This window comes from Carassius auratus, chromosome 27, assembly GCF_003368295.1.
Source record: "Carassius auratus strain Wakin chromosome 27, ASM336829v1, whole genome shotgun sequence".
In the NCBI taxonomy this organism is placed as follows: domain Eukaryota; kingdom Metazoa; phylum Chordata; class Actinopteri; order Cypriniformes; family Cyprinidae; genus Carassius; species Carassius auratus.
Window position 1 is genome coordinate 14,263,445 of NC_039269.1, and position 25,093 is coordinate 14,288,537.

Here is a 25,093-nt window from a genome sequence, read left to right on the forward strand (position 1 = left end):
GGATAGACCATCCAAAAATTAAAATTCGGTTATCATTTACACACCCTACAATTGTTCCAAAGCTGTATGAGTTTCTTTCTTCTGCTGAACACAATAGATAATATTTTGAAGAATGTCAGTTGCCAAACATTTGAGGTAACCATTGACTTCCATTGTATTTTTCTTCCCCATACAATGTAAGTCAATGGCTAAATGTTGTGTTTAACAGACGAAAGAAACTCATATACATTTGGAACAACTTTGAGGGTGAGTAAATGATGACAGATTTTTCATTTTTGGTGTACTATTCCTTTAAGTGAGAGCTAAATTATGGCAAAGGTAATCTAAATGTAAAAGTAAGGGACATGCACAAATTAATACACATTATTGGCTTATACTGATAAACCAAAACCGTAAATATCTATTATATGGAATTTATATATTGTGCATCACCAGACAACATAACTAAAAAACCTAATTAACTTTCCTGAGCAATGCAAGAGAAACATCTGAGTAATAACATCTTTCTCTGGAATTATTTATTCGCTCTTTCCTTGATATATGGGAGAAGGTGGGATTTATGTGATGGTGGTTTTCATCAGACCTAAAGCACTTAACCTGAGTGGGGGTCGGTATCCTCAACCAAAATCAATATGTGATGTACGGTATACGGCCATGTGCTGAGTACACATCGACTAATAGGTATTAGGTTGAGGACTGAGTAAGGAAAGGAGGATTAGGGTGATTGTGTTTTATCTGCTATGGTCTTTAGTGGATTGCACCGAGGACACACACATGCACACATACACACAATAGACAGATAGATAGAGAGACCTCTCCATTGACCTCTACTATGTAGATAGCAGTAAACTAGAGTGGAACAGGCTCTTGCTCTGTGCTAACAGATAAAGATCAGATTTGAGAATCACATTTATGAAGCAGAACTCCTTTTGAATTATTCAAATATAAGAACGGTCTTAAAACATCATTTAGAAAAACACAGTTAAATGTATTTTTTAGCAAAAATTAATATAATTAATAGGAATGTGATGCCTAAGTTTGTTTAAAGTTATTCAAAATTATTTTAACTTATTTAGATGAATAAGTATTGAATTCTAATGTTGGCCATTTCATTGATTATCAGCCATTAAAATACTAACTTACTTGTATCAGCCAGAATTTTTTTTAAGGAGCATCTCTATTTAATTTAATTAAATTTTACTTTATTTTGTGACATAAACCAAAAGGTTAAGCTGTTCGTAATAAATAAATGACAATAACATTAGTGTCAAAGGCTTTTTATTTACCAGTTAAGTTAAATACATGTTTCAAAACAGTAAAACATAATACATGTACCTGAATATGCCACATTTATAATGAATAAGCAATAATAAAATGAAATTATAGTAAAATGTCAGCTTGTTGACTCATTTCCACAGTCACAAGGTATGGCCTATTGTATTGCCCAGCATTAATTGCTGTCGTTTTCATCAAGGTATTAAACTGCAGTTGAGGCAAACGTATCCATCTGTTTCCTCAGACTTGTTTGGATTAGGATCAGTTATAGCAGAGCAGCAAAATGGACCATTTGAATCTGGCAGATGGACAGTGATTTGATTTGGACATCTGTCAGATGAAGCCCATGGGCTGTAGGAAACCAAGAAGAACCATATGAAAAGGAATCTCAAAAATCGAGTTGCTAACAACAAAACTACTAGATTGATTAACATTCAGTGGAAATCAAGATTGGAATCTCACCATATGGTTTTTGGGTAGCCGAGTCTGTAGAAATTGACTGGAGATATTGAACGAACAGCTTCATCTGAATGATAGCTCACACCTGGATGCGTTGTTGACAGGCGGTGTGCCTCACCGAGCAGCAGGCCAGTCGGCAGATGTGTTCTCACGTTAAATTACGCTGATGTCATTTCCCATTGGTAATGTCTCTGTTACAGTTACAGCGGCTCTCCGGCAGACAGCAAGCAGGAAAAATCCCCACTTTCCCACTTTTTTTTTTTAGTAGAGTGGCGTTGCTTTCTATTCTTGAGAGCCATATGACAGTGCAGTGGAGTAAGGAACTCCTAGCTGTAGGAAACCAGAGCAGATCTTGCTGGAGGTGCAGTTAGGTCATTCTCACTCATAGTCTGCTGGCGTTCTCCACTTCCCTCTTTATCTTCTCTGCTGTCTCGCGTCTATTATCCATGGCAGATTTTTGACTGCTTGTGTAGTGTAGTGTAATGAGTTGAGTGCTTAGGGGGATCTGCTCATAATCATAACAGCATTATTTATTGACGATAGTCCATACAATAAGACACTTCAGCCAGCTGCTGTGAAGGAATTTTCCATGTCAAAGAATTATTATGAGGTTTGGAGGTAACTGTTTCTCCTTTGGTTAAACCATTGTTGAAACTTTGATGAAAACACCAACGAAAAGGGAAAGACATATCTGATGTTGGTCCTCTTCAATGGGTTGTCATCTAAAGATAGTTTTGCAGATGGACGGATGGATGGATTGGTAAGTGGATGGGTAGATTAAGTTTTGAATGATTGGATAGGTGGATAGTTGGATGTTTGAGTAGATAAATCAGCAAGTAGATTGGTATTTGAAGGAACAAATGGTTGGATGGACGGACGGGCAGATAGATAGATAGATAGATAGATAGATAGATAGATAGATAGATAGATAGATAGATAGATGGTTTAATGTTTAGAGGGAATGGATGGACATATTTTGTTCTCTGACAAAATATGAAAGAATTCGAAACTTCACTGAAAACACATGAAAGTGAATATATTTAGAATTTCTTGTATCTTCCACTTAAATAACCAACCACTCTTTTAAAATACATGAAGTACCACTCTATGCTTTACTCCTATCCATTTTAATCCTGAAATTAGCACACATGCGTCATACCAGATACATGGCACAAGGAACAAGCAGAAGCCGATAAAAAGCCTTGAGGCTGCTCATGAAAATGTGGGAAGTGCAGAGAGTTTGTGGTTGTTTCTTAATGGAAGTTGCCAGCTGAGAGAGCACACTGAGAGAGATGTTAACCTTCTGAGATAGCATGCACATTAAAGATGCATTACAGAGAGCTTTGAAGTCAAATTAAGTCTTATTCGAGTCATGACAGAGGGTGTGTAGAATCGACCGGATGTGGTGCCCTCTTCTGTCTCCTTATTATTTGATGGGGGTTTCAGGTCATTGTAGTCCCCTTGAATATCAGTAGATGCCCAATTGTCTTTGCTAAATGCATTTCTTAGTCTACGTGTCGGTCTGAAGGGAGATTAATGGCCCTAGAGGAGTGTGAGTGCTGTTTAGGGGTGCAGCACCACAGCTGGTAAGTGAACCTAGAGCCCTGTGCTGGAGGCCCAGCTGACCCCGTGTTTTCTGCTATGTACATCAGGGGCTCAATTCCACCGGCCACCTAAAGTCAGCGAATACGCTGTGTCCAAAGATATAAATGACCTCTGATGCAGAACAGAGTATAACCTTGTAAAAATGTGTGTGTGTGTGTGTGTGTGTGTGTGTGTGTGCACATGGCGAGTATCCAGCAAGGGGAGGGTTAAGAAACATAGCGTATAAATAATTGATAATATGTACTGGCTTCTTTGTGAAGATGAACTTCCATTGTGTATGTGCCAATCAGTATTGAAGGTGGGGGGGGTTTGAAAAGAAGCATTAGCTCTCTGTGCTGTTGACCTCATTATGTGGCTTAGAGCATAAAATAAACATTCATAGACGAGAAACCTAGTGAAATAATGCTATGGATTACAAACACATTTCCCACTGATCTTTTGCCAGTATGTTTATCTTCACTTCTACTGAATATTCATTTTTGCTTTTATTTTTCACAGTGTGACAGATGAATAAAAGCATGGCACAGTGTCAGGAGAAGATTATTATTATTTTAGTTTTTTGCCAGTTGCTTCCAATTGCAAATTTAATTCAATTGAACCACCATTCTGGTTCTGCATTTTTGATTACTGTTATTCTTTTTCCATCCATCTATCTGTCTGTCTGTCTGTCTGTCTGTCTATTTTCCTTAATAGCTCATTTTTTTTCTTCTCTTTTCCATTTAAAACACAAAGTTTGGAATTACAGTTTAGCACAATTTCTGGCAACCCTCTCCCTTAAATCCCTATCAACTCGAAAGGCTTTGACATGTTTTTGGTCCAATTGCCCTTTTGTGTTTACGCTGTCGTTCCAGCTCTCCCCTTCAAAACACTCCCAAGTATTCCCAAAAGCTTTTATTCTCGGTTTCCCTTTCCCTTCCTCATTGCCTCCCCCTTGTCACCCCTCCCAACCCTTTGTTAGAGACAGCCCCTCATCCGCTCCCCCTCTCACTGTCTTCTTCTTCATTCGAGGCAGAGAGAGGGAGTCATGAGCGTCCGTGCCATAAGGATGCAGAAAACACGCTCTCTCATTGTTTAACGTAACGGAGAGATGGACTAAGTGTCATCGGCCAGTTTGTTTTCTTTTTTCCTGCTTTTTTCCTCTAAGACTCTACTCACTTGTGCGTGCCGCTCCCTGGATCTTTGGCTGAGAAGCGCTGGCTGAACGCAAGCTTGCGCTGACAGAGTACCTGCTGCCTGGGGGATTTTCTGACATGAATAGCGGTGATCAGAGTATATGTTTTGGCTGGCAGTGAACACTTCCTCTGAGAAACAGCTGGAGCGAGTTTAAGCCCAGGACACGAGGTGGAACACCCGAAGAGGAATGGATGCTTGAGATAAACAGAGAGAGAAAGAGCTCTAAATAGCTTCTGACTCCAATGAAAAGAAATGAGAATGGAAGAGCCACTTTCCAGAGCGACGAACAACTTGGCTGAGTCCACAACAGGAGCTTGTCATGTCTCAGGAATTATGCACTAAAAAGGACTAAGGACTGTAACAGATCTGTCCAAAGCAGTTGTCTAGTCTACTTTGCGCGTACCGTGGCGATCTCAGCTGTTTCTCGAATCTTGTTTCTGGTTGCCCTGATCAAGGAGCATGCCTCTACGCTGACAAGAGCAGCTGGTCAAAGAGTACTAACCAGACACCACAACTTTTGACTGTACGGTTCATCCAGAGTGATTTCTGAAAAAGAAGGGAGGTCCCCATAGAGGACCAGTGTTGAAGGATAGGGAGTTTGAGGAAAAAGACCCTGCTTCTCTGCGGGGCATATGGTCGAGCTTGCTGAAGACAGCTGCTGACTCTCTGTGGGCTAATTATTCATTCATTCAGGAGATTCAGCCTGGGGCAGGGGGGAGAAAAGTTTTGAATTTTACGACCGAAGACAAGCCTAGTGTTGCAATTCTCTGGAGGATTTGGGAAAGGGTCACTCTCCAAAAGTTTGCGTGTTTATATGTGTGTGAGAGAGACTTATGTCTCCAGTTCCAACTTGTGGGCAGCTGAGCGTTTCCCTGGACAGACGGCTAGCATGATGCCCAGCCACACTCACAGTGCCTCCTGACACATGCCACAACAAGAGCAGCCTGGCATCTTCATGCCCCTGTCAGGCACAGACAGGTGGCAGCACGTCCTGAAAGAAGGGAATCCATTGTGTCATAAAAAATAACAAGCACCCCTTAAGACAAATCAAGAGCCAATTCATTACTAATTCACCAAGCTGTGGAGTTCTGTGCTTGCGGATTTAAAGTACAAAGTGCAGTGGGGATTGTTTGCACCCGCTTGTTTACAGTCTAGGCCAGGGGTCCAGTGGAGTTTTTGTCAAATACACTCAAAATAACTCACACTATAACCTTTCATGACAAACCACCCCTGTGCTTGGGGAAGAAGTGGAACGATTGACAGAGGGTTGGGGACTGTATGACTGGTACCATTCCAATGTGGCTGTAATTTGGGAACAAAATGCACTGCTTGGAGACTGATAAAAGTATTTGTCTAAGTTTTTCAGGAAGGAACTGCGATAAGAAGCACCACTGGAGTTTAAGCTGAAGCCATTTTCGGATTTGTCTGTCCTTCTTCTCGGAGTCTGTTTGAAACGCTTGCCATCTTGGCGTACTTTAGGGACGGCGCGGAGTGGAGTATGACCAGTTGTCAGTACCCCACGCCGCTCCCGGAGCGGGACCGCATGTACCAGCACAAAGTGTCGCTGGTCGTGCGGTACTTCATGATTCCTTGCAACATCTGCCTCATACTGCTGGCCACTTCCACGCTCGGCTTTGCTGTACTCCTCTTCCTCAATAACTGTAGGTCACAGTTAGTGAAACATGACGTGCAGCGTATGTATATATATATATATGTCTGTTTGTGCGTTTATGTTTGTGTTTGTGCATGACCCCGTATCATTTTTGTGGTTTGATAAGTTACAGATTACAGATCCCTGGTGTGCTCTGTAGAGTTTTCTTACAGTGATGCACACTGAGGCAGAAGGGAGACACTTTGACGGATGGATGGTTCAATAAGGATCGATGGCAATCAAAAAGTAATCCCTAATGCGTTGGCTTCAATCCCCTGCCTGACAATGAAATGAATAAGGATGACATAGATAAACTGTCCTCATCCTACAAAGTGCTTGAGTGCTTGTGTCTAAAAACACTGCTCGGTGGCATTCTGTCATCCCTGAAGCAGTGGTATTTAGACTTCACAGTGGGATAAAGGAGCAGATTAGATGCCTTTGGATGTGAAAGCTTGGCATTAGCGTCAGTGCTTACTGTATCTGCTTGAGTGAATCTGCAAACGCTTTGGTCTCTTATGGTGCCCCGGCAGCTGGTTTGTGTTGCTAGATAGTTTTGGCACTGTACTTACAAAAGAAAAGTTTGGAGAAGAAACATGAGCTTTTTTCCTGTATTAGATGTATCACAATCGCTATCGTTCTTTATCTGCCTTTTTGCACCATTGCATGCCAGGTTTTCTTATTCTGTGAATTCTCAGTTATATATAAATGTTATATCTAAGACTACAGTATGATTTCAGAGCTTTTGTATGATTTTGTTGGTATGCTCTGGTACATAAAGAAGTTTAATTGATTAGAAAATGATCTCGCTGTGCATCAGTGCTGATGTCTCATTAAATTCTTAATGATATTGAAATTTAGATGAATTTTTAACAGGGAGTTTGTACAGCGCATCTCTCTCTCTCTCTCTCTCTCTCACACACACCACACACACACACACATACACACACAGAGAGACTATATATGGTCTGTTTACACTTGAGTTCAGTGGCAGTCTTTGGCTGTTCTCCAGCATTAAGTTTGTAAGATACCATGTGATATTACACTACAGACAATGGTATGTTATTAACTGGGTCACAAGGTACCCAACAAAATTTAAATGTAATTTTTTGAGTAGATATTAACAGTATATTGTTGAATAGTTACATAGAAGAAATTAAGTGACTTTGTTCTGTATAGAAACAATCATTTAAGATATGAATATTTTTGAAAGAAAGGCACTGGAAAGGAGAAAACAGTAAGAGGGAGCAAAAAGAGAGCATTCAGCCCTATGTGCCCTCTGTAAACCATTACCTATCTCATTTATCATAATCCTACCTATGCCCTCACCTAAAGAGATCCACAGTGCCTCTACATTAGATCTATATTAAGAGACCGAAAAAGGCCCTTCATGAAATTCTAAAAATGTGCCCTCTCCATCCCTCAATAAAGGAGTCTGAGTGTGAGGTTCATTTATAAGCAGAGCATGTCACAAAATCGATTTAATACAGACAGATTCCATTAGATTTAAACATAAACTCAGTTAGAGCACTCCATCCCTGTTCCTCAAAGAAGAGTAAAAAACTGGGATGGAGTGAAAGGAGTACCATTAACATGGAGAGTTGCATCGTACTGTTTGAAAGCTTGTTGGAGTGGGATACAGACCAAAGGTTAGTCATTTCCATTTTCATTTAGCAGGCACAGAGAAGAGAGGCAACACAAGACTAGAGCTGCCCAGCTCCACAACCAAATCCATCAGCCTTTGCATACACATCTGCAAACTAGATAATAAAACAGAAAGGAAAAGAGGATGACGGACACTGAATGAAAACATGTGGCTGGCATATGTATATGCACAGAAATGATAGCCTGCCTGACAGTTCATGTTGAGGTCTTTTTGTGGCCTGAATTGGCTGACTGTATCTGTCTTGTCATGCTTTTTACATGCCTATTTATCAAACAAATATTAAACGCGAGTTTGAAATTGCAATATTGATTGCAATATCGAATTTACATTCAGTTTCATAATATTGAATTCAGTTTTATAATATTGTGATTTATGTTTAGTTATTCTGCCGCTTTAAATGATTTGCTTCTTTATCATGTATACTTAATTACTTCAGTACTTTGTGCAATTATATTCTTGGCTCGTTCTCAGTTTGAATTTGAATAGAAATATTAGAGCCTGTATTGATAAATACTACACTGCGTTTAGTCCATTTAGATTTGCTTTGCATTGTGGTTAATCGCCCTTTTCCCAAAAAATATTGTGAATTTTTGGAGTGAGAATATTGGCTTAGTATAATAATAAGTATAATAAAATATTGATATACTTTTCTCCATCCTGTTTTTAGCAATATTTAACTTTTTTCGCATTTTAATTTAATGGAAGTCATAATGCTAATGCTAAATTTTTGAATTTCTCAGATTGAAATGGTAGTTTATCAGTTAAGCTCCATTTTCTTTAAAATATTGTACATTCTTGGTATCAAAATATTGGTATAGGATCATGAATGAAAACATTGCAATATATTTATCTTCCCTTTTTAAACAATATTTAACTTTGACATTTTGAAATACTAATTGGCCAAATGTTTGTATAACAACCATTAAACTGTAAAATTGTCAGCTGTCCCTGGGAACGATTTTCTACTTAGCTGTGCTAGCATATGTAGCAGCTTTGAATAGCCTAACATAAAGAATTGCAATGTTTTTGCAGAGTAACCCAAGTATTAATATAATATTGTATCACCAGGTCCCTGCTGATTCCCTTAAAATAAAATTCACCAAAAAGAAAATATACTTTTTAAAGTCAGTAGAGTCCAAACAGCATTGGACTCCTTTGATTTACATAGTATAAACTAAGACACTGAGACATAAATATCTTATTTTGTGATCCACAGAGGAATCTGTAAGAAGCTTAAAGGTTTACAATAACGTAATAAGGGATAGAGATGACACAACTTTCATTTTCGGATGAACTGTCTCTTTAAGTAAAGCAAATGTGCTTTATTGTGAACCTTGTGTTGAATTTCTCAGCCTTGTATCAATTACATGTGAAACAAACGTTCCCGTGAGATGCGTACAGACAGTTGTTTTGTCCTCTGCTGTCACTGGACATATAAGAAAGTCGAGCTGTGCTTAGGGTCGTCACAGGGTTATATATTATATTGTGTGAGCAGTATATAAGTATTTAATCTCTATGATACACACCTGTGTGTGTTTTGTACACCCTCAGCTATAGTGAGGTTTCCTGGAGGATGAAACTCTGTAACTGTCATGATTGACTCTCGGACCAGTTCAACAGACACTTCATTATTCAAGAAGAGAAGCACAGCAAGTCACCCCCCCCCCCCACTCGCTTCCTCTTTCCCTCACACCTCTGTTTTTCTGTCTCTCTCTCCCCCTCTCTAGTGCCGGCTCTCCAATCTTCCTTTCACTCAGTTGTTGAGAAGCAATTTGAAGTGATCCTAAAATTAAACTCTATCCTGGCAGTTGGGGGTGCTGCTGAAGAGATTCCAGCCCTGTGTGTGTGTGTGTGTGTGTGTGTGTGTGTGTTAAAGTGTAACTGGCTGGCTGGGCGATTGATGTGATAGTTTTGTGGCGTTGGTTATTCCCGCTTGAAGAAGCAGTGTGTTGTAGCTGCACTTTAGCTTGATGGATTTACACACGCGTTGTTGAAACGCTGGTTCTGTCAAGAGTAATAAGGGACGCAAGTTCAGTGTTCTCAAAATCACTCCGGTTTGGAGGAAGATTAGATTGAGTGGGGTTGATTCCAACTTCTGTGGCAGTTCTCAGTTTTAGTCAGTGCTGATTTTAATGAGTTTCAGCCCAACAATTTTGGCTAGTTTTGCAGTCTGAATATTTTAACATTTATTAGTGTAAGAGCTTAAAGTGATAGTTCACCCCCCAAAAATTTATTTTTTTCATCATTTACTCGCGCTTGTGTCGTTCCAAACTCGTATGACTTCTTTGGAACACACACACACACACACACACACACAAAAAAGAAATACAAAAAATGTCTGAATGTTGTTTTATCCTTACTATGAAAGTCATTTTCTGAATGGAAAAAAAAAATAGTTAAAACATTTTTTAAAATATCATCTTTTATATTAGTCTTTTGTGGATGTTTGTTGCTTATGTATAGAAGGCCTAAAGGGACATGCATTATTGTTTTTCTGTCTTGTTTTCTTGTGATCTGCAATTTTCTTGTGACCTCAACAAATGTTTTTTAATTTTAACATTATTCTTTTATCATGCAGATGTTTGTTTCCCATGAATTGGCTCATAATGAAAATGAAAACACGTTCAGAGTCCCTATAGTGTCTAAAACAGTAAAGTTGTAGCTTCCTTCACGAATGTCATACAGTTAGACAGGAAAGTGCTTTTTCACTGATAGACAGTTTCCGCTTCAATGAGTCACTAAAATAAACCCAAATTTTCTCATCCATGGTACAGCAGCATAGAAATGGCAAAAAACATATATAGAGAGCTACTTTTGTTATTTAAAAAAATCAGAAGAACATATTTTAGATTATAATAAAATGTCAAAATCATGAGAGAATTAAGTTGAGATCTTAAGATAAACAACTGTTGTCAAGATCACAAGAGAGTCAAGTCTTTATCTCCAGAAAACAACTGATTTTTTGTTTTGTTTTGTTTCTCTGTGTAGTGTGTGTTTTGGTGTGAATTTATCTGTTCAACAAGTAATTTCAATGTCTGACCAACAACATTATATATAGATAGATAGATAGATATTCTTTGATCAATAAAAAGGCTAAGTGCATTGCTGCAAACAAATTTGACAGCATGTCATGTCACAGATGCTGTCAATAGAGCTCAAGTTGTATTTAACCCGGAATATTCCTTTAATCTCATATTCCAACTGATCTCTCTTAATCTATTCTTTTTGAGATTTAACCTCTGTGAAAGAGTCATGTAGTCCACTGTCCACCCACTCATTCAAAACGACTGCTGTCCGCCTGGGACTGTCCGGATGTCTTCCTTTTAACTAATGTGCCTCTCTCTCTTTTCTTCTTCCTCCGCAGATAAACCTGTTCACTTCGCACCGGCTTCTCCTCCTGATGGTAAGTCCCATAAGAATTCCCCTGAGCAGAGTGTTTTCAACCTGCCCAGATAATGATCTGAGCTCAGGCCCCTTTGCTGTTTGAAGTGGCCATCCTCGCCTCGCCGCGCCGCTTGTGTGTAGCCTGTTAACATGGTCAGCGAGAAGCGGGAGGGACATCTGCTTTGATGTAGAAATCTGACATCTTGATTTATCTAGACTGGTGGGATGCAGGGTGGCTGACTTCTCCGGCATGCGGCTAAAGTTTTCCCAAATCCCCCTGGGATGCAGCTTCATTTATTACTAAAGCTGATTAGCTGATTGCTGTTGCCAAGTTTATGAATATAAATCTCAGTATTAAATGAAGTATTGTTTCTCTTGTTGTCACCATGCACTGAGAGTCATTAATTATACAACAACAATTTATTGGCAAATGGCATATCTCTGCACAGATTAATTGAGAGAAACAGCTGGCTTCCCCACTTTGTTAATGAATATTTATATGCGACAACATGAAATGGGCTTTGGAGGTTACTCCTGAGCTTCTGGCAGTGGATATGCTTCTCTTTATGAGCTGGAGGGAGCTTCATTATGGACACCGTCATAAATACTCGAACAACATAGCTGTGTGTGTGGGTGTAGTCGGTATTAATGTGCCGAAATTACATGTGGTATAATTAACTCCATTGCACACGTGCAAACATTTTTTAAGTTTTCAGCATGGCTGTTATCAGCGAACCAGACCTGAATGACCAAAGCAGCAGCAAACAAACCGTAATAATGCTCTGAGAGCAATTCTGTGTTCATTTGTACACATTTTATGATTTAGTTATGGTTTTTGTTTATTGGTGAAATAATTCCTTAAATTATTCAATATTTATACATATTTTATAGACTGATTATGACGTTTAATTTTAGATTTAATTTAATAGAGCATTGACAGTAGGGCTGGGACAATGCGTCAAAGTCATCGATGACGTCAACGCAAAAAATACATCGACACAAAATATGCGCATCGATTTGTCGACCTGTTTTTATTTCTCTAAAAAACGTTTGCAAAACGTTTACCTTATGTGCGCTGAATATACGCGATGACCAGATCAACATTCTGTCCAACGTTATATAACCAGTCCAGGGGTTTTTCTGCATAGATCTTTTTTTTTGGGCGGCTGTCAAAGCCTTATTTGATCGGTGAGTGATGTAGAATAGAATGACCGCTCATACAAGAGAGAGCCCCGGCTGCGCGCGCACACTCACAGTCTTCAAACAACATGAGCGCTTCTTGCTCTCTCTCTCTCCCTTGGTCATATTAATCAAAATCATTAAACACGATAGAAAAAGGGCGAAACACCAAAGTTTCACGCGCACTCACAGTCTTCAAACTACACGAGCGCTGCCTTGCGCTCTCTCTCTCTCTCTCTCTCTCTCTCCCTCGTGCATATTAGACAAAATCATTAGACACGATAGAAAAAGGGCGGAACGCCAAAGTTTCACGTGGAGCATTGGTTACTGTATTCTTTAAATTACTCTAAACAAGTATTTTGGGTGACCTTTTTTATTGAATGCTAGACATCAAGTTGTTGTTATTTTCATCTGAAAGAAGAACTTTTTTCAGTAAGCTAGGCCCTATGTGTTCAGTAAGCTTGTTTCAGTAAGCTATGTGTTTTCAAGGCTTCAAGGTTTTATTGAATGCTGTCTATATACAAGTGCAAAGTAATGCATTCTTAGTCAGTCTTTTATTTTGTAATTTTAAGAGCAATAAACATATATTGCAATGTTAAGGAATTCATGTTTTTTTCATTCAGATATGTAAATCAGCATGTATAAATTGTTAGTAGTCAATTAATGGGGAGATCGGTACGAAAAAATAATCGCTAGATTAATCGTTTAAAAAAGAATCGTTTATCCCAGCCCTAATTGACAGTGTTATTTTATTATTATTTATTTACTATTACAGTATTTTTTTTTGTATTTTGTATTATCTTTTATATTTATATTTTCAGTATTTATTTTAGTGTTAGTAATTTGTGCTTTTTAAAAAAAAATTTGGTCTAATTTTAGTTGAAACTTTTTTCAGTGAGCTGACAAGAGAACAATGCTTTTTTAAGTTTCAGTTTATCTATTATTTATATTTTATTTTATGTCAGCTTTATTTCAATTAACAAAACCTATTCTTAATGATTTAATTTTATTCTAAACACTGAACAACAATGACGAGATCTAACAAATGCAAAATTAATAAAAATATTCAAATATAAACATAATAAAATGTGTTTGTATGCTCAGACAGGTCAGTTCCTCATATTATTGAATATGATTTGGTTAATATAATATAAAATAAAAAAATCATGCTTTTTCTAGACCCCCCCCCCCCTCCAAAAAAACATTGTTAGTGCACAGTTTATCTTGCAATTTTTTTCTTACTGTTTTCATCATCAGTGCATTTTAATTAAACACATTTAATGAGCATTACAATTCATCTTTGTAATTGTTAAATAAAAAACTTTGTTAACAAACACTTTTATCAGTAATTTTGTTGAGATTACAGATGCATTTGAAGACACTACTCCGCTGGGTCTAGGCTCGATTTGCACAATAATTGCCCAATCACCTGCTTCATAGCATACTATGTCTGAGGGGTTGAGAAAAGGCTTGTGTTAAAGTACGGGCTTTAAGATTTTATTCCCCAGCATCTACAAGACTGTTATCTCCTTGAAATGCTGTCCACGCAGCACTGCTGGGTAATTATGCCAGATTGATGTTTTGATTAACCTTACTCCTTACCAGGAGATCGGAAACTCATAAAATTTGACATAAAATGTATACATCTGATTTGTAGAGAAATAGAGGCGGTTTACACTTCTAACTGCTTTTTAATAGAAGTTTAATGACATTAGAGATTGCTTTGAAAACCTGCAGTTCAGAGAGAAACAGCGAGGCGCCGAGTGAAGTTGCAAAACTCCATTCCCTCTTTGATGCTTTCCGAACCTTGGGCTATTGATCACACCACACATTTTCGATACATGGATGTTTCTTCTTCCCCACCTGTTTGTTTCCGCTCTAGCCGAGCGTTTAAAAGCCACAGCCAGCTCTTAATTACATTTCCGATTGTTCTGTGAGTTCTCAGACGGCCGCTTCTTTATGTGCCAGACCTACACAAGCCCATAGCAAAGCTCTCCTCTCGGCTATCTCATCCCATGCCCTGCGGCCGCTGTCTTCTGAGGCCATTAAGCGTCAAGGGAGATCGGTTGTCCAATTACACTTCCGTCCCCAATCCTTCATTGCCAAATTAATTCGTTACAAGACTGAGATGTACTTATATAAAAGCCTATGCGTTAAGAAAATGAGCATGAGTGGGAAAACATGTCCCCCGTTCCAAGGACGTAATGACATTCCCAGACCAAATTATCCACAGATATTAGATTAAACGGAATCACATCACAGACATATAAGTTTCCTGCTATCACAAGCACAACTGAAGTCTTTCCCCTTCAAATGGCAGAAACCAATCCGTATTGAGGCTTGCCCCCACTTTTAAAGCGTATTTGTATGTTCATCTGCCCGTTCCAACTCAATAAAATGAAGCTTGACAAAGCAACCTTTAATTAGCATCATTTTGTAGGCCATTTGTTCAATGTCTTTAAGCGGATGTCCTTCAGAGTTTTAGCCGCTCAAGCCAGCATGTGAGCGGCAAACCGAACACTGCCAGATTCTCAAACTCAGGGCTGTGTTGCCCACACAGAGGTCATTAGTGTAAGAATTGGCAGAGCTTTGTCCCGTTAATTTTCTCTGTGGCGTTTTAGAAAGTTGGCTTGAGGAAAACATCTTTCTTTCAATAAAACAAATATTTGTTTCTTTCTATCCAGCCTACTTATGACGTTGTGTGCGCCAAGCGATAAACTTGAGGGGATTCTGTACTTGGAACGCCTTTGGTTTGGCCAGGTATTCATGCTATTTTTAGAAGGAGTCAGCGAAACAGTAACTGGATTGTGTTGGAGAGTTTATAACCATTAGATCAGATGTTTTTGACCGGTTTGAGAGTTACGTATGGGAAGATGTCGCCTGTAGCAATAGGTCACCTAGCATTCTCTCTTTAATTTGGGTCATGTTGGAAATGAGATGGTGAGATACGGACATGGTAACTCAAACCCTCCTCGCTGTCTCCTACACATCTCGACATGTGGTAATGAATACACTCCATCTGAATGCAGCCTTCCGTTCGGCGTTTGTCACAGCGAGTTTTCCCCCTCGGGGAAAAAAAACATAATAACATATTGAATCAAGTGGGTGGTGGGATGTAGGAGTGAGATGTTTATGTGGGCCCGAGCTATGGAACTACTTTCAGAGACCCTGCCAAACTTTCTTTAGCTTTAAAAACTCAAACCGCTTCTTCTAAAAGGGGAAATGATAATAAATAAAAGGCAGGGCTTATGTAATTTATTCAGCTATTGCTGTGTTCTTGACAGAAGGAAGCAGAATTAATTATTACCAGTCTCTTATCTTAATTAAATCTTTTCATGTCAGGGATTTCACACAAAAGAGCCAGAAAAATCATGTTCATCGCCTCTTTTTTTGGTTTGCAGAAAAACGGCGCGTATCAAGATATCAAATATGTGGCATAAATTCATCTGGGGATTAACTACTATACCTAATTCGAGCGCTCACTGAAGTTTTCGAGTTTGACATTACGCCAGGAAGTTTTGTTGCCCTCTGTGCTAGGTGAACATAAATACAACTGCGAGAAATTCTCGAGAATGTCTGTCTTTGTAGTTCTGAAGAATCAGCATTTGCTTGCATAAGCAACAAACAGAAGAGCTTGTCATGTCGGGGAGGTGTGGGTAAAGCTTGTTTTGATATTAATCTGTCTAACATATTCTTGACACAACATAGCGGTGTACAGCGCAGAAATGGAAGCTATTGATTTCTGGAGGGGAGAGATGGCAAGTTTATGCATAGAGGATAAGAAAGTAGATGTACGATGTAGCCCGTTTGTTACAGAGAATTGTGAGAAAAGCAATTCATATTGACATTCGCATCAGTGAGGTTTTGTCACGGCTTGGGTTTTACCTAGGCTTTAGATTGTATATATATACTCAGAGTCTTTTGTGTTGAAGTCAAACTGGCATTTGGGTCAATGACGTATAAGAAGGTCCACCATAAAGAAAAGAAAAGCACTTTGAAAGTTCTTAGAGATTAACTCTTTGTATTCATGCTGGTTTCATGTGGTTTTAAAGAACATTTATACAATTTTCAAGTCAATTTTCAATGTAATGATTCTAAAACTGTCATATGATGGAACCTTCAAGGAAATGTAGTGACATTTTCCATACACTTTATGTGAGTGCACATTTTACAGATTGAGCTAGCCTAAAAGTTTCAACTTATCTGATATTTTAAGAGACCTTGATGCACAGGAGAGTGAGTCAGAGAGAGAGAGAGAGAGAGAGTCAGGAGAGTCTGCGGGGGTAATCTCTGATTTAGTTTTTTCTGCTTGTTGGTTGGACAAACATACTTCAGAAATTCCATTCATAAATCATAAATTACTTGAATTAAAAAAAAAGATATATTATATATCATTTAATGTACAAAGGATTATTTAAGTATTATATGTTCTTCATTCATTTATTTATAGCAATTTCATTCAGGACAGTTTTATCACCCTGATATTTTTAACTCTTTCCCCAAAACATGTCAAAATGATTATTAATTGAAAAAAAAAAATAATAATAATCGAAGAAGGGGTGTATTCAAATCATTGTAGAGGTGTATTCATTGCTCTTTAGTAGCTCCCTCAAATAGTAACATGAACCAAAATGGTGGCAGAATGCAGTGGGCTAAAGCACTCAGTAAATCAGGTCTTTATGAGAGGAAAATGTCTACTGATGTAGTTTTGGATTTAATTGTAATAATTACAATGCATGGCAGTAATGAATTTTGGATGATGATGAAACATTGTGTGCTATTTCGGAAGCATACACAGATGCATTATCGAGGCAGTAATACCTTGAGATGCTGTGTTGTATGATTAATGTGATCATTTGGCACATAGATCCAGGGTTCAGATGTTGTTGACAGGCTTACAAGGAAATACGAAATGACTTGATAGGACCATAATGCAAAGGCAATCCCTACCGTTTTTTTTTTAATTGTTAATGGCCCCCGTTAATATTAGAACGCTCTCTAGTCTCATTATGAAACCAATTATGTTGCATACACTTCAGTTTTTATTACACACACTCTGACTTCTCTTTCTATGAGTATAATTGTTCATGACTTGAGTAATGTTACAGATCCTTTAAGCCATTTATCATTATTTTATAGATGTTATTCTATTATAGTTTATGAGCAAACAGTAATATGTATAATTTTGGTGTATGTATTTATTTGCAAAAATTATCACTGTATTACAGTGTTTTTTTTAATTACATACAAAAATAATATACTTATGACCTTGAATGTCATGTAAATTACATTATACTTGATTATAGTAATTATTCAGTGCCATAGAATATATCTAGGTAACTTCTGTTACCTTCAATGTATGACATTTTTTTTTTTTTTGGCCTGTTCTTGGGCTTCTTAATAGCCGCATTTCCACTGTCGGGCCAGTGCGAGCCAGGGCTTAAATCGGGCCGGGTGGGGCTCATAGCCCCGGGCCAGTAGCACCGAGGCCAGAGTAGCGCAGGGTTTCCACAGTGGAGCCTGAAGCTGCGCTGCACTTCACTAAAACACGCCCTTTACATGCCTTTTAGAACAACGTCATGCAACCTCAAAATTTCACCAACAAAGAGAAGTTATCAGAAAACTAAGAAATAAGTCACTGGAACATGCGCGATCACAAAACGAACAAAAAACGAAATTCAAAAGCATCGATGTTTTAACTATAGAATAAGTGATACATTGATCAAATTCATTTAATTTATCAGAACTCAAAATTAATCACACAGAAATACACTTTTTTCTATGTTATTTATTTATTTTTAACGCTTATGAAAATAGCCTGCTTATTCAGTCGAGTCTGTTTCTGTTCATTTGTAGCCACAGTAGCCATCACATTTAGAATGAATGATAGCTAATATCTTTATTTTTTTAAAAGCTCCCGAACAAAAACATTATTTTATTTTTTTTATGATAGGCAACGTGAGCTAAACTCTCAAGACAAGGCTTGTGACAGATAATATAAGTTACTAAATAAATACACATGATAGAGAATAAGAAGCTGACGTCTGATTTCTTCAAGGGGTCATATTTACCATGTTTACTATGGTAATGTTAATGCCCATTGTGCATAGTCTTTTTCATCGCTTATAAATATTTCTGCCTTGTATGGTGATTATAATCCTCATTAGATCAAGTTATTATATATATAATCTGCAGTAGGCATACATATATACATACAATAAATACATTCTTGAAATATATTTGATTTAGTTTACAGATAAACAAGGGGGAAAAAATGTGTGCGACACATAACATAGCCCTGGTTTTCAGTTCATTTTTGTGAGAGGCTTAATTTGTTCACAGAAAGGAATTTCATATTGCAAAAAACGCAACATATTATTTGTTTTCTTTATGTTAAAAAAGCAGAATTTTTATTTTCACTATAAGTGTGCATAAATAAAAGCATACCTTTACATTGATGCATTATTAATTAATAAGACAATAAGTGTTTAAAGTTGTATATATGTGTGTGTGTGTGTGTGTGTGTGTGTGTGTTTATCCTTCAGAGTGTGTAGCTACAACATCTACAAGTATGGGCCCATTGTTGCTATGCTAACCAGCTGACCCTTAGTAGCATATATTTGTATGGGTTACGTGTTGTGTCCTGTAATAGTGCCTTATTTTTCTTCATAAAAAGACTCACTATGTGTCTTGCTAGTCAGATTGTCATCACAAAAGCAAATCCTCACAGCAGGAGGGCTACTGTCCTCTAAATTATCTGCTCCAGTTTCTCTGTCCATTCTACTGTAACTGCGGGTCGAAAGTGCTTTGTAATTCTATTCAAATGTTCCAGAAGCAGCAGGAGCAGCACAGTCAGTGTTTGTGCCTGGACTGCTGCTGACATGATGGAGTAGGCCTGCATGAAGAGTGCAGGAAACCATAAATCTCCGTTTAAACCCCCAAAACACAATCTTTCCCCTTCTCTCTCTCTCTCTCTCTCTCTCTCTCTCTCTCTCTCTCTCTCTCTCTCATTTGCTAACAAAAACAGACAAGGTCTTTGAACCCATGGAAGCAGACCAATCCCTTTTCCCTGTTATGCAAGACTCAATATTGCACTGGAGAGTTGTTTGGCCCGTGTTGTGTGTATTTGTGATCGTCCATGTCCTCTGGTTACATATACCCAAAAGGAGTCTAACTCATTCTTATCTAATTTGTATCTTTCCCAGACTTCCCTTTAATGGCTTGTTTGACATGTGTGCTCCGTACCACTGCACACAATTATGACAAGGTGCTTAGACAGCCCGGTGAGGCTGGAGGCCAACATTTCTATTGACACGCACTTTTTTAGGGCAGTGGACTGCCGACAGTCGAGAGCCAGCCGTCGCCTTGAGTGATCATGATAGATGCGGCTATCTGTGCAGGTGTGAGTGTGTGTTCATGTGCATGTAAACTAGCATCGCTCTGCATCAAGAAGTGCATTGCTCAGTATATTGCATGCAGATGCTCCATTAGTATTATATAGGGATGGAATGATTTCAGTGTCAGAGGATGAAAGGGAGAAAATTAGAGACTTTGGCTTTTGTTTTGAGTCTCAGTTTTTAGAATTCAGAACTTTTAGTGGGTATTGTACACAGCGGCTCAATAGAAATAATCTCTTTACATCTGAAATGTTATTACTGATATTTATGTATTTGAAATTCTTACATATAATCGTGTATATATTAAATTAGTATGATAGTTAACATTTTTGCGTATCAGTGTAGCATTCCACTAGTTGATTAGCCTGCTAGCTTAGCTTAAAACATGCAAATGTTCGATCAGGTATCACAAACAGACTGCTAAATCAACACAATGGCATTGCTCATGAAAAAGGTGCACACTTTAAAGTAAAAGTTTGAAATAGTTTTAAAACAAATCAAATATTTTTTAAATAAAATGTATTTAGTAATTGTTTTATTTGTTGAAATATACATTTTGATCGCTACATTTTAAACACACACCAAGATGTATTACCATTTCTGCATGAAAATATTTGCACACAGATTTTGTTACCAAATTTTTCTTTGTGTCGGGAAAGAAGTTCGAAGGTGCCTGTTGGGCGGACTTGTTTTTACCCTCCTGTTTTCCTTTAATGATACATCTTGGAATCCTTAATTGAAAGAGGACAAATAAAGGCTGTTTTGTATGCAGCCATTTGCAACGCCACCATGCAACTCTGGAGAAGCCTGCATCGCGATCATTTGCATAATGAAAGTGATTGTATGTGTCACAGAAGGGTAGAGGGTAGAAAAGTCATCCAGTGCATAAACAAAGATGTGAGCAACCCCTTTGGTGATCTGGGAGGTGCATTATGAATTCATACTCAAAATATGCTCATGTTACACAGAAATGCTTTTGCTTATTATTCAACCACGTCTTAATCATCCTTAATCAGTCAAAAGTGTATCTTATGCCAAAATAACAACTTTGAGGTCATTCTAGAGTAACAAAATGAACTTTAGGTTATGCTCGCCTCGTTTTCCTCATATGTAACACATTAAGCATGACGTTCTGCCCTGCAGGAGCCTGGCGAGATCTCTTCCAGCTGTTGTCCTGTACTGTTTCCCAGCATGCCTCTTTCTGAGGCTGTGTCCATTATGAAAGGATCTGATTTACCTCAATTAGTTCAGGTTGGACATTCAGCTCAGACTGTAGGAATCCTGGTTTTGCGGCTCCTGAAGTTAATGAGCCCGTCCGAGAGGACCTCCCAGGAGTCAAACCAGGCTCCAGCCTGGGGATCCAACGCATCGACAAGACCTCAGGCAAGGCCTATGGCTTGTCCCTTCAGTACCCTGCTGTGAGGAAATATTCATGGCAAAGCATAATTTACTGTTAGAAGAAATGCTCTTGCGTTTTCAAGCTGCTGTGATGGAAATCTCATCATTAGATTCATATCAATATTTCAGTCACACTTTGCATCGTGGGGAGATTCCAGCGGGAGGGCAGCTTCAGATGCTGCATCTTATCCCAACATGAAAAAGCATGCAGATGTCATTTGCATTTCGCTTCACGCACTACTTGCATCATTGTCTAAACCATCTCACTTATCGTCTTCTTCTCGAAGGGTTGCAAACATCTCCCTTTCTATCAGCCTGTCTTTTGCTTTGCTATTTTTTAAGAATGTCTGCTGTAGGCACGACTGGATGAGATTGAGGTGTCTGTCGATGATGCCTGAGGAAGGGAAGGGTGCGCACGATCTGGATCAGGCCCAGGTGAGGTGAGAGCTTGTCTGGATGTGCAGCAGAAATCCCTGAAGCCAGTCATTGCTTCCTCTGAGCTGTCAGTACTCCAGTTTAGTTGTTGAAATAAAAGATGTCAGGGTCACTGTGGTCAGGAACTTTTTTGGGAGAAGTCATATTTCAGTCTAGTGGCTCAGTTTATAGAATGGCTTTTTTGGGGGAGATTGCACTTCTTACTGTCAAATAAATCCAGAGTCTTAAAACTTCAAATTCAGGTTAAATTTAGCTGAATTGCAAAAGTTTGTTCTTTTTTTATTTGAAGGATGATGATCGCTTTGTCTTCATCGCTGTCATATTGTTCCACTCCATATGAAATCAAGCAGAATGTTTTCACAGCTGTTTTCCATATAAAAGATCCCAGTGTAAAAAAGAAACCTATGTGACTTCTTCTAAGTGGTATAGCGTTATGTAAGAAATAGACTAAAATACTATACTTATTATTATTATTATTATTATTAATGCAATTAATTAACTTGGATTTTTTTATCACTATAAATAAATTATAATAGTGATATTTTGAAATTTAAAGAAAGAAACGGCTATTCAGTGGCATAAGAAGCACATTTTTTGTGCTTAATTTTCTGGAGCTTGACAGTGTCTGTCTCTCATTCACTTCCATTACGTGGAAAAGAGTGCCCGGAACATTCTGCCTAATATCTCATTTTGTTTTTCTTAGAAGAAAAGACATCCTACAGGTTTAGAATGACACGAGGGTGAGTAAATGTTGGCAGAATAATTATTTTGGGGTAAAATGCCCCTCTAAAGTTAATTCTTGTCAGCATTCAGCCCATCTGTCGATACTTTTAACTGTATTTTATGTGGACCATTTCAGAAATGCTTAATTGTACGTATGTTGTTTCCACTGCATTGAACGTAACATTTCACACAGGTGTTGAATATTTCAGAATGAATTTCAATGAATTTCTCTAAAGAGGCACCTATTGCTATTCTTTAAAGTACCGTTTGTGCATCAATTCTTGTGTGACTAGAAACTCATAAAGCATCGCCGGTTTTTTTTTGGATGGAAGCTCGCACGACAATCCATACTCCTTTATGCGGTGTAATTGTGCAGATCTGAGAGCTTAAGTAATCATAATCAGTTATGGATAATTTTCAGTACAATGGCCATTGTTTGCGAAGTTTTCTTTTATTTTGTCTCCATCAGAACAGAAGCGAGTGACAGTGAACTCAAGCTCCTGTGATCCATTATACCGTCTTTGCGGTTACCCTGTAAAGCTCTCTCTGCTGCATAGTCCTTCAGACTTTTTTATAAGATTACAGATGATGCTCAGAAATGAATTTGAGGGGTCAGTGCAGATATGTTTTCCAGTCAGACAGCAGTACCTGGAAACACTGCAGTCTTATCCATCACAGAAGAGAAACAGCCACCCTCAGACAGCTGAAAAGGAAACCAGTAGTGCGTGGAAGCAGATATGGCTAGTTTAGTCCCGGCCTGTTGCGATATTGGCCGTGCAGGTCTCAGTTGGAGATAGCAGATCTGGTGATCTGAGGTCTGTTTCATGTCACCTGGCGCCTTCTAGTTTACAGCCTTAATTCCAGAACACAGCATCCTGCCGAATACATGTGGCACGCTGTCAGATACTCGCGATTGAGGCCTCTGTCTGCAAAGAAATAACAGTCTTTGATGCAATGCCTAACAACCCGCTGCTATATCGGATCACCCGTGCCACCTTGAGTTTAGGCTGCTTTGCGCAGTGCTGAAATTGAAGTCAAGTGTTCATTGCTCTTGGCACCTCTTGCTGCACTTTTTTTCCATCAGCCAACACATCTCCACTCATGCATATGAGACGGAATGGCGATCACGGAGGCGTCTGGCTTTTGATGACATCACCGGGAGGGGGTGCTTGTGTTGCATGTGGAATCCTCCCAGAAAAAGAGATTATGTGCTAGAGTCGCCATATGCTCCTCCACCCCAGGTGACTACCGGCAAAACAGGAAGTGCCACCTTTTTAATAAGCGGCGTAAGGCCTGCCAGCATCGTATTAGTCACCAGGGTATAACTGTCAAATGCATGTCAGTATTACTCATCATTATCGAGTCGTTTTGTTGAGGAAAAAACTGATTTCTTATTTTTGTCCACTTAGACTTTAAATGCGAGTTTAAAATGTCTGTTTGTTCATTTGATGAGCATCAGAAGCTCTTTTGCTTTTATTTCGGTGTCGATCAGATTATTTTTAGAGATTCATTATTGACACGCAGAGTTGAGGAAGATTTCAGTGAGGCTGATTGGGTGTGTGTGTGTGCGTGTTAGGATGAATAATTAAAAGGTGATGTAATGCACTGACGGAGAGAGGGAAGGAAAAAAATAAGTGATACAGAGTCAGTGTAGATCTGCACTCCAGGCAGCACCGCATTAGAACTAATTTTGTTAATGCTAACAGAAAATGCGAGTTCAAACGTACAAGCCGTTTTGTTTGACAGCAAGGCTTCTTGCAACTTAATTTGGTATTTGTCAAACCTCTGAAGTCTCCTGTGTGTGTGCTGTCAATTCTGAATGCGGCTCTGCTGAGATTGTCCGGCTTCTTCAAAAAGCTTTTATGTCTGTTTCCTGAAAACACTCCATCTGTTTACCCATTTAATTGGTGACAGATGAATCAGATGATGTGTTCTGCAGTTAATGTCATTCATTTTTTTCTGAGAGCATTTGCCTATCCTGTTAGTGTAGGAATGTTCAATGTGACATGTTTTTTTTTTAATACTGAATTGTCTCTAGGTTGCAAAAATGACTAATCAGTCTTAGAAATGACAAATTTGTCTTGAACAATTAATTAGGCTAGTTTTGCATTCATCAACACCTAATTTGACACATTTCTTAAAGGGATGGGCAACCTAAAAGAGGAAAACTGTCATTATTTACTCACCCTCATGTCACTCCAAACCTGTATGACTAACTTTCTTGTGCAGAGCAAGGTATTTTTCAAATTCAAAACATAAAATAGTTCCTATTGACTTTCATTGTGTGGACAAAAGTTTAAATATTCTAACTAATAATGTACAGGTCGTGTACAGGTGCATCTCAATTAATTAGAATGTTGTGGAAAAGTTCATTTATTTCAATAATTCAACTCAAATTGTGAAACTTTTGTATTAAATAAATAAAGTGCACACAGACTGAAGAGTCTTTGGTACTTTTAATTAGGGATGCACCGAAATGAAATTCTTGGCCGAAGCCGAAGCCGAATAATAATGAAATGCTTGGCCGAAGGCCGAAGGCCGAATACCGAACGCGGTGTTTCGCATTTTTTCCATTTATTTTGCCAATCTGTCACCTTTTTCAGTCCTTCTGAGTTTGCAGGTATGGACATGTTAGTATAAGTGCATTAACAATTTTAACAAATAGGCCTACCACTTTTGATACTTTTTAATTCAGAAATTACAAATGTGATACTTAATTTTAATACTGTATTAGTAAATGTTAACATTAAG

At 38.4% G+C, this 25,093-nt stretch overlaps 1 protein-coding gene across 6 annotated transcripts in view; it reads left to right on the plus strand.

The window, feature by feature from the left end:
• Positions 1 to 4,328: 4,328 nt before the first annotated feature.
• LOC113045587 (agrin-like) overlaps positions 4,329 to 25,093 on the plus strand; it is a 141,155-nt gene continuing 120,390 nt past the window's right edge. For 4 of the 6 annotated variants that reach the window (XM_026206024.1, XM_026206025.1, XM_026206027.1 and 1 more), the window contains exons 1-2: positions 4,329 to 6,206; positions 11,191 to 11,229. In XM_026206024.1, the coding sequence (XP_026061809.1) occupies positions 6,011 to 6,206; positions 11,191 to 11,229 (235 nt within the window). In that variant the 5' untranslated portion in view covers positions 4,329 to 6,010. The remainder of the gene's footprint in view (positions 6,207 to 11,190; positions 11,230 to 25,093) is intronic. The other 2 variants (XM_026206028.1, XM_026206029.1) reach the window with 1 other exon arrangement.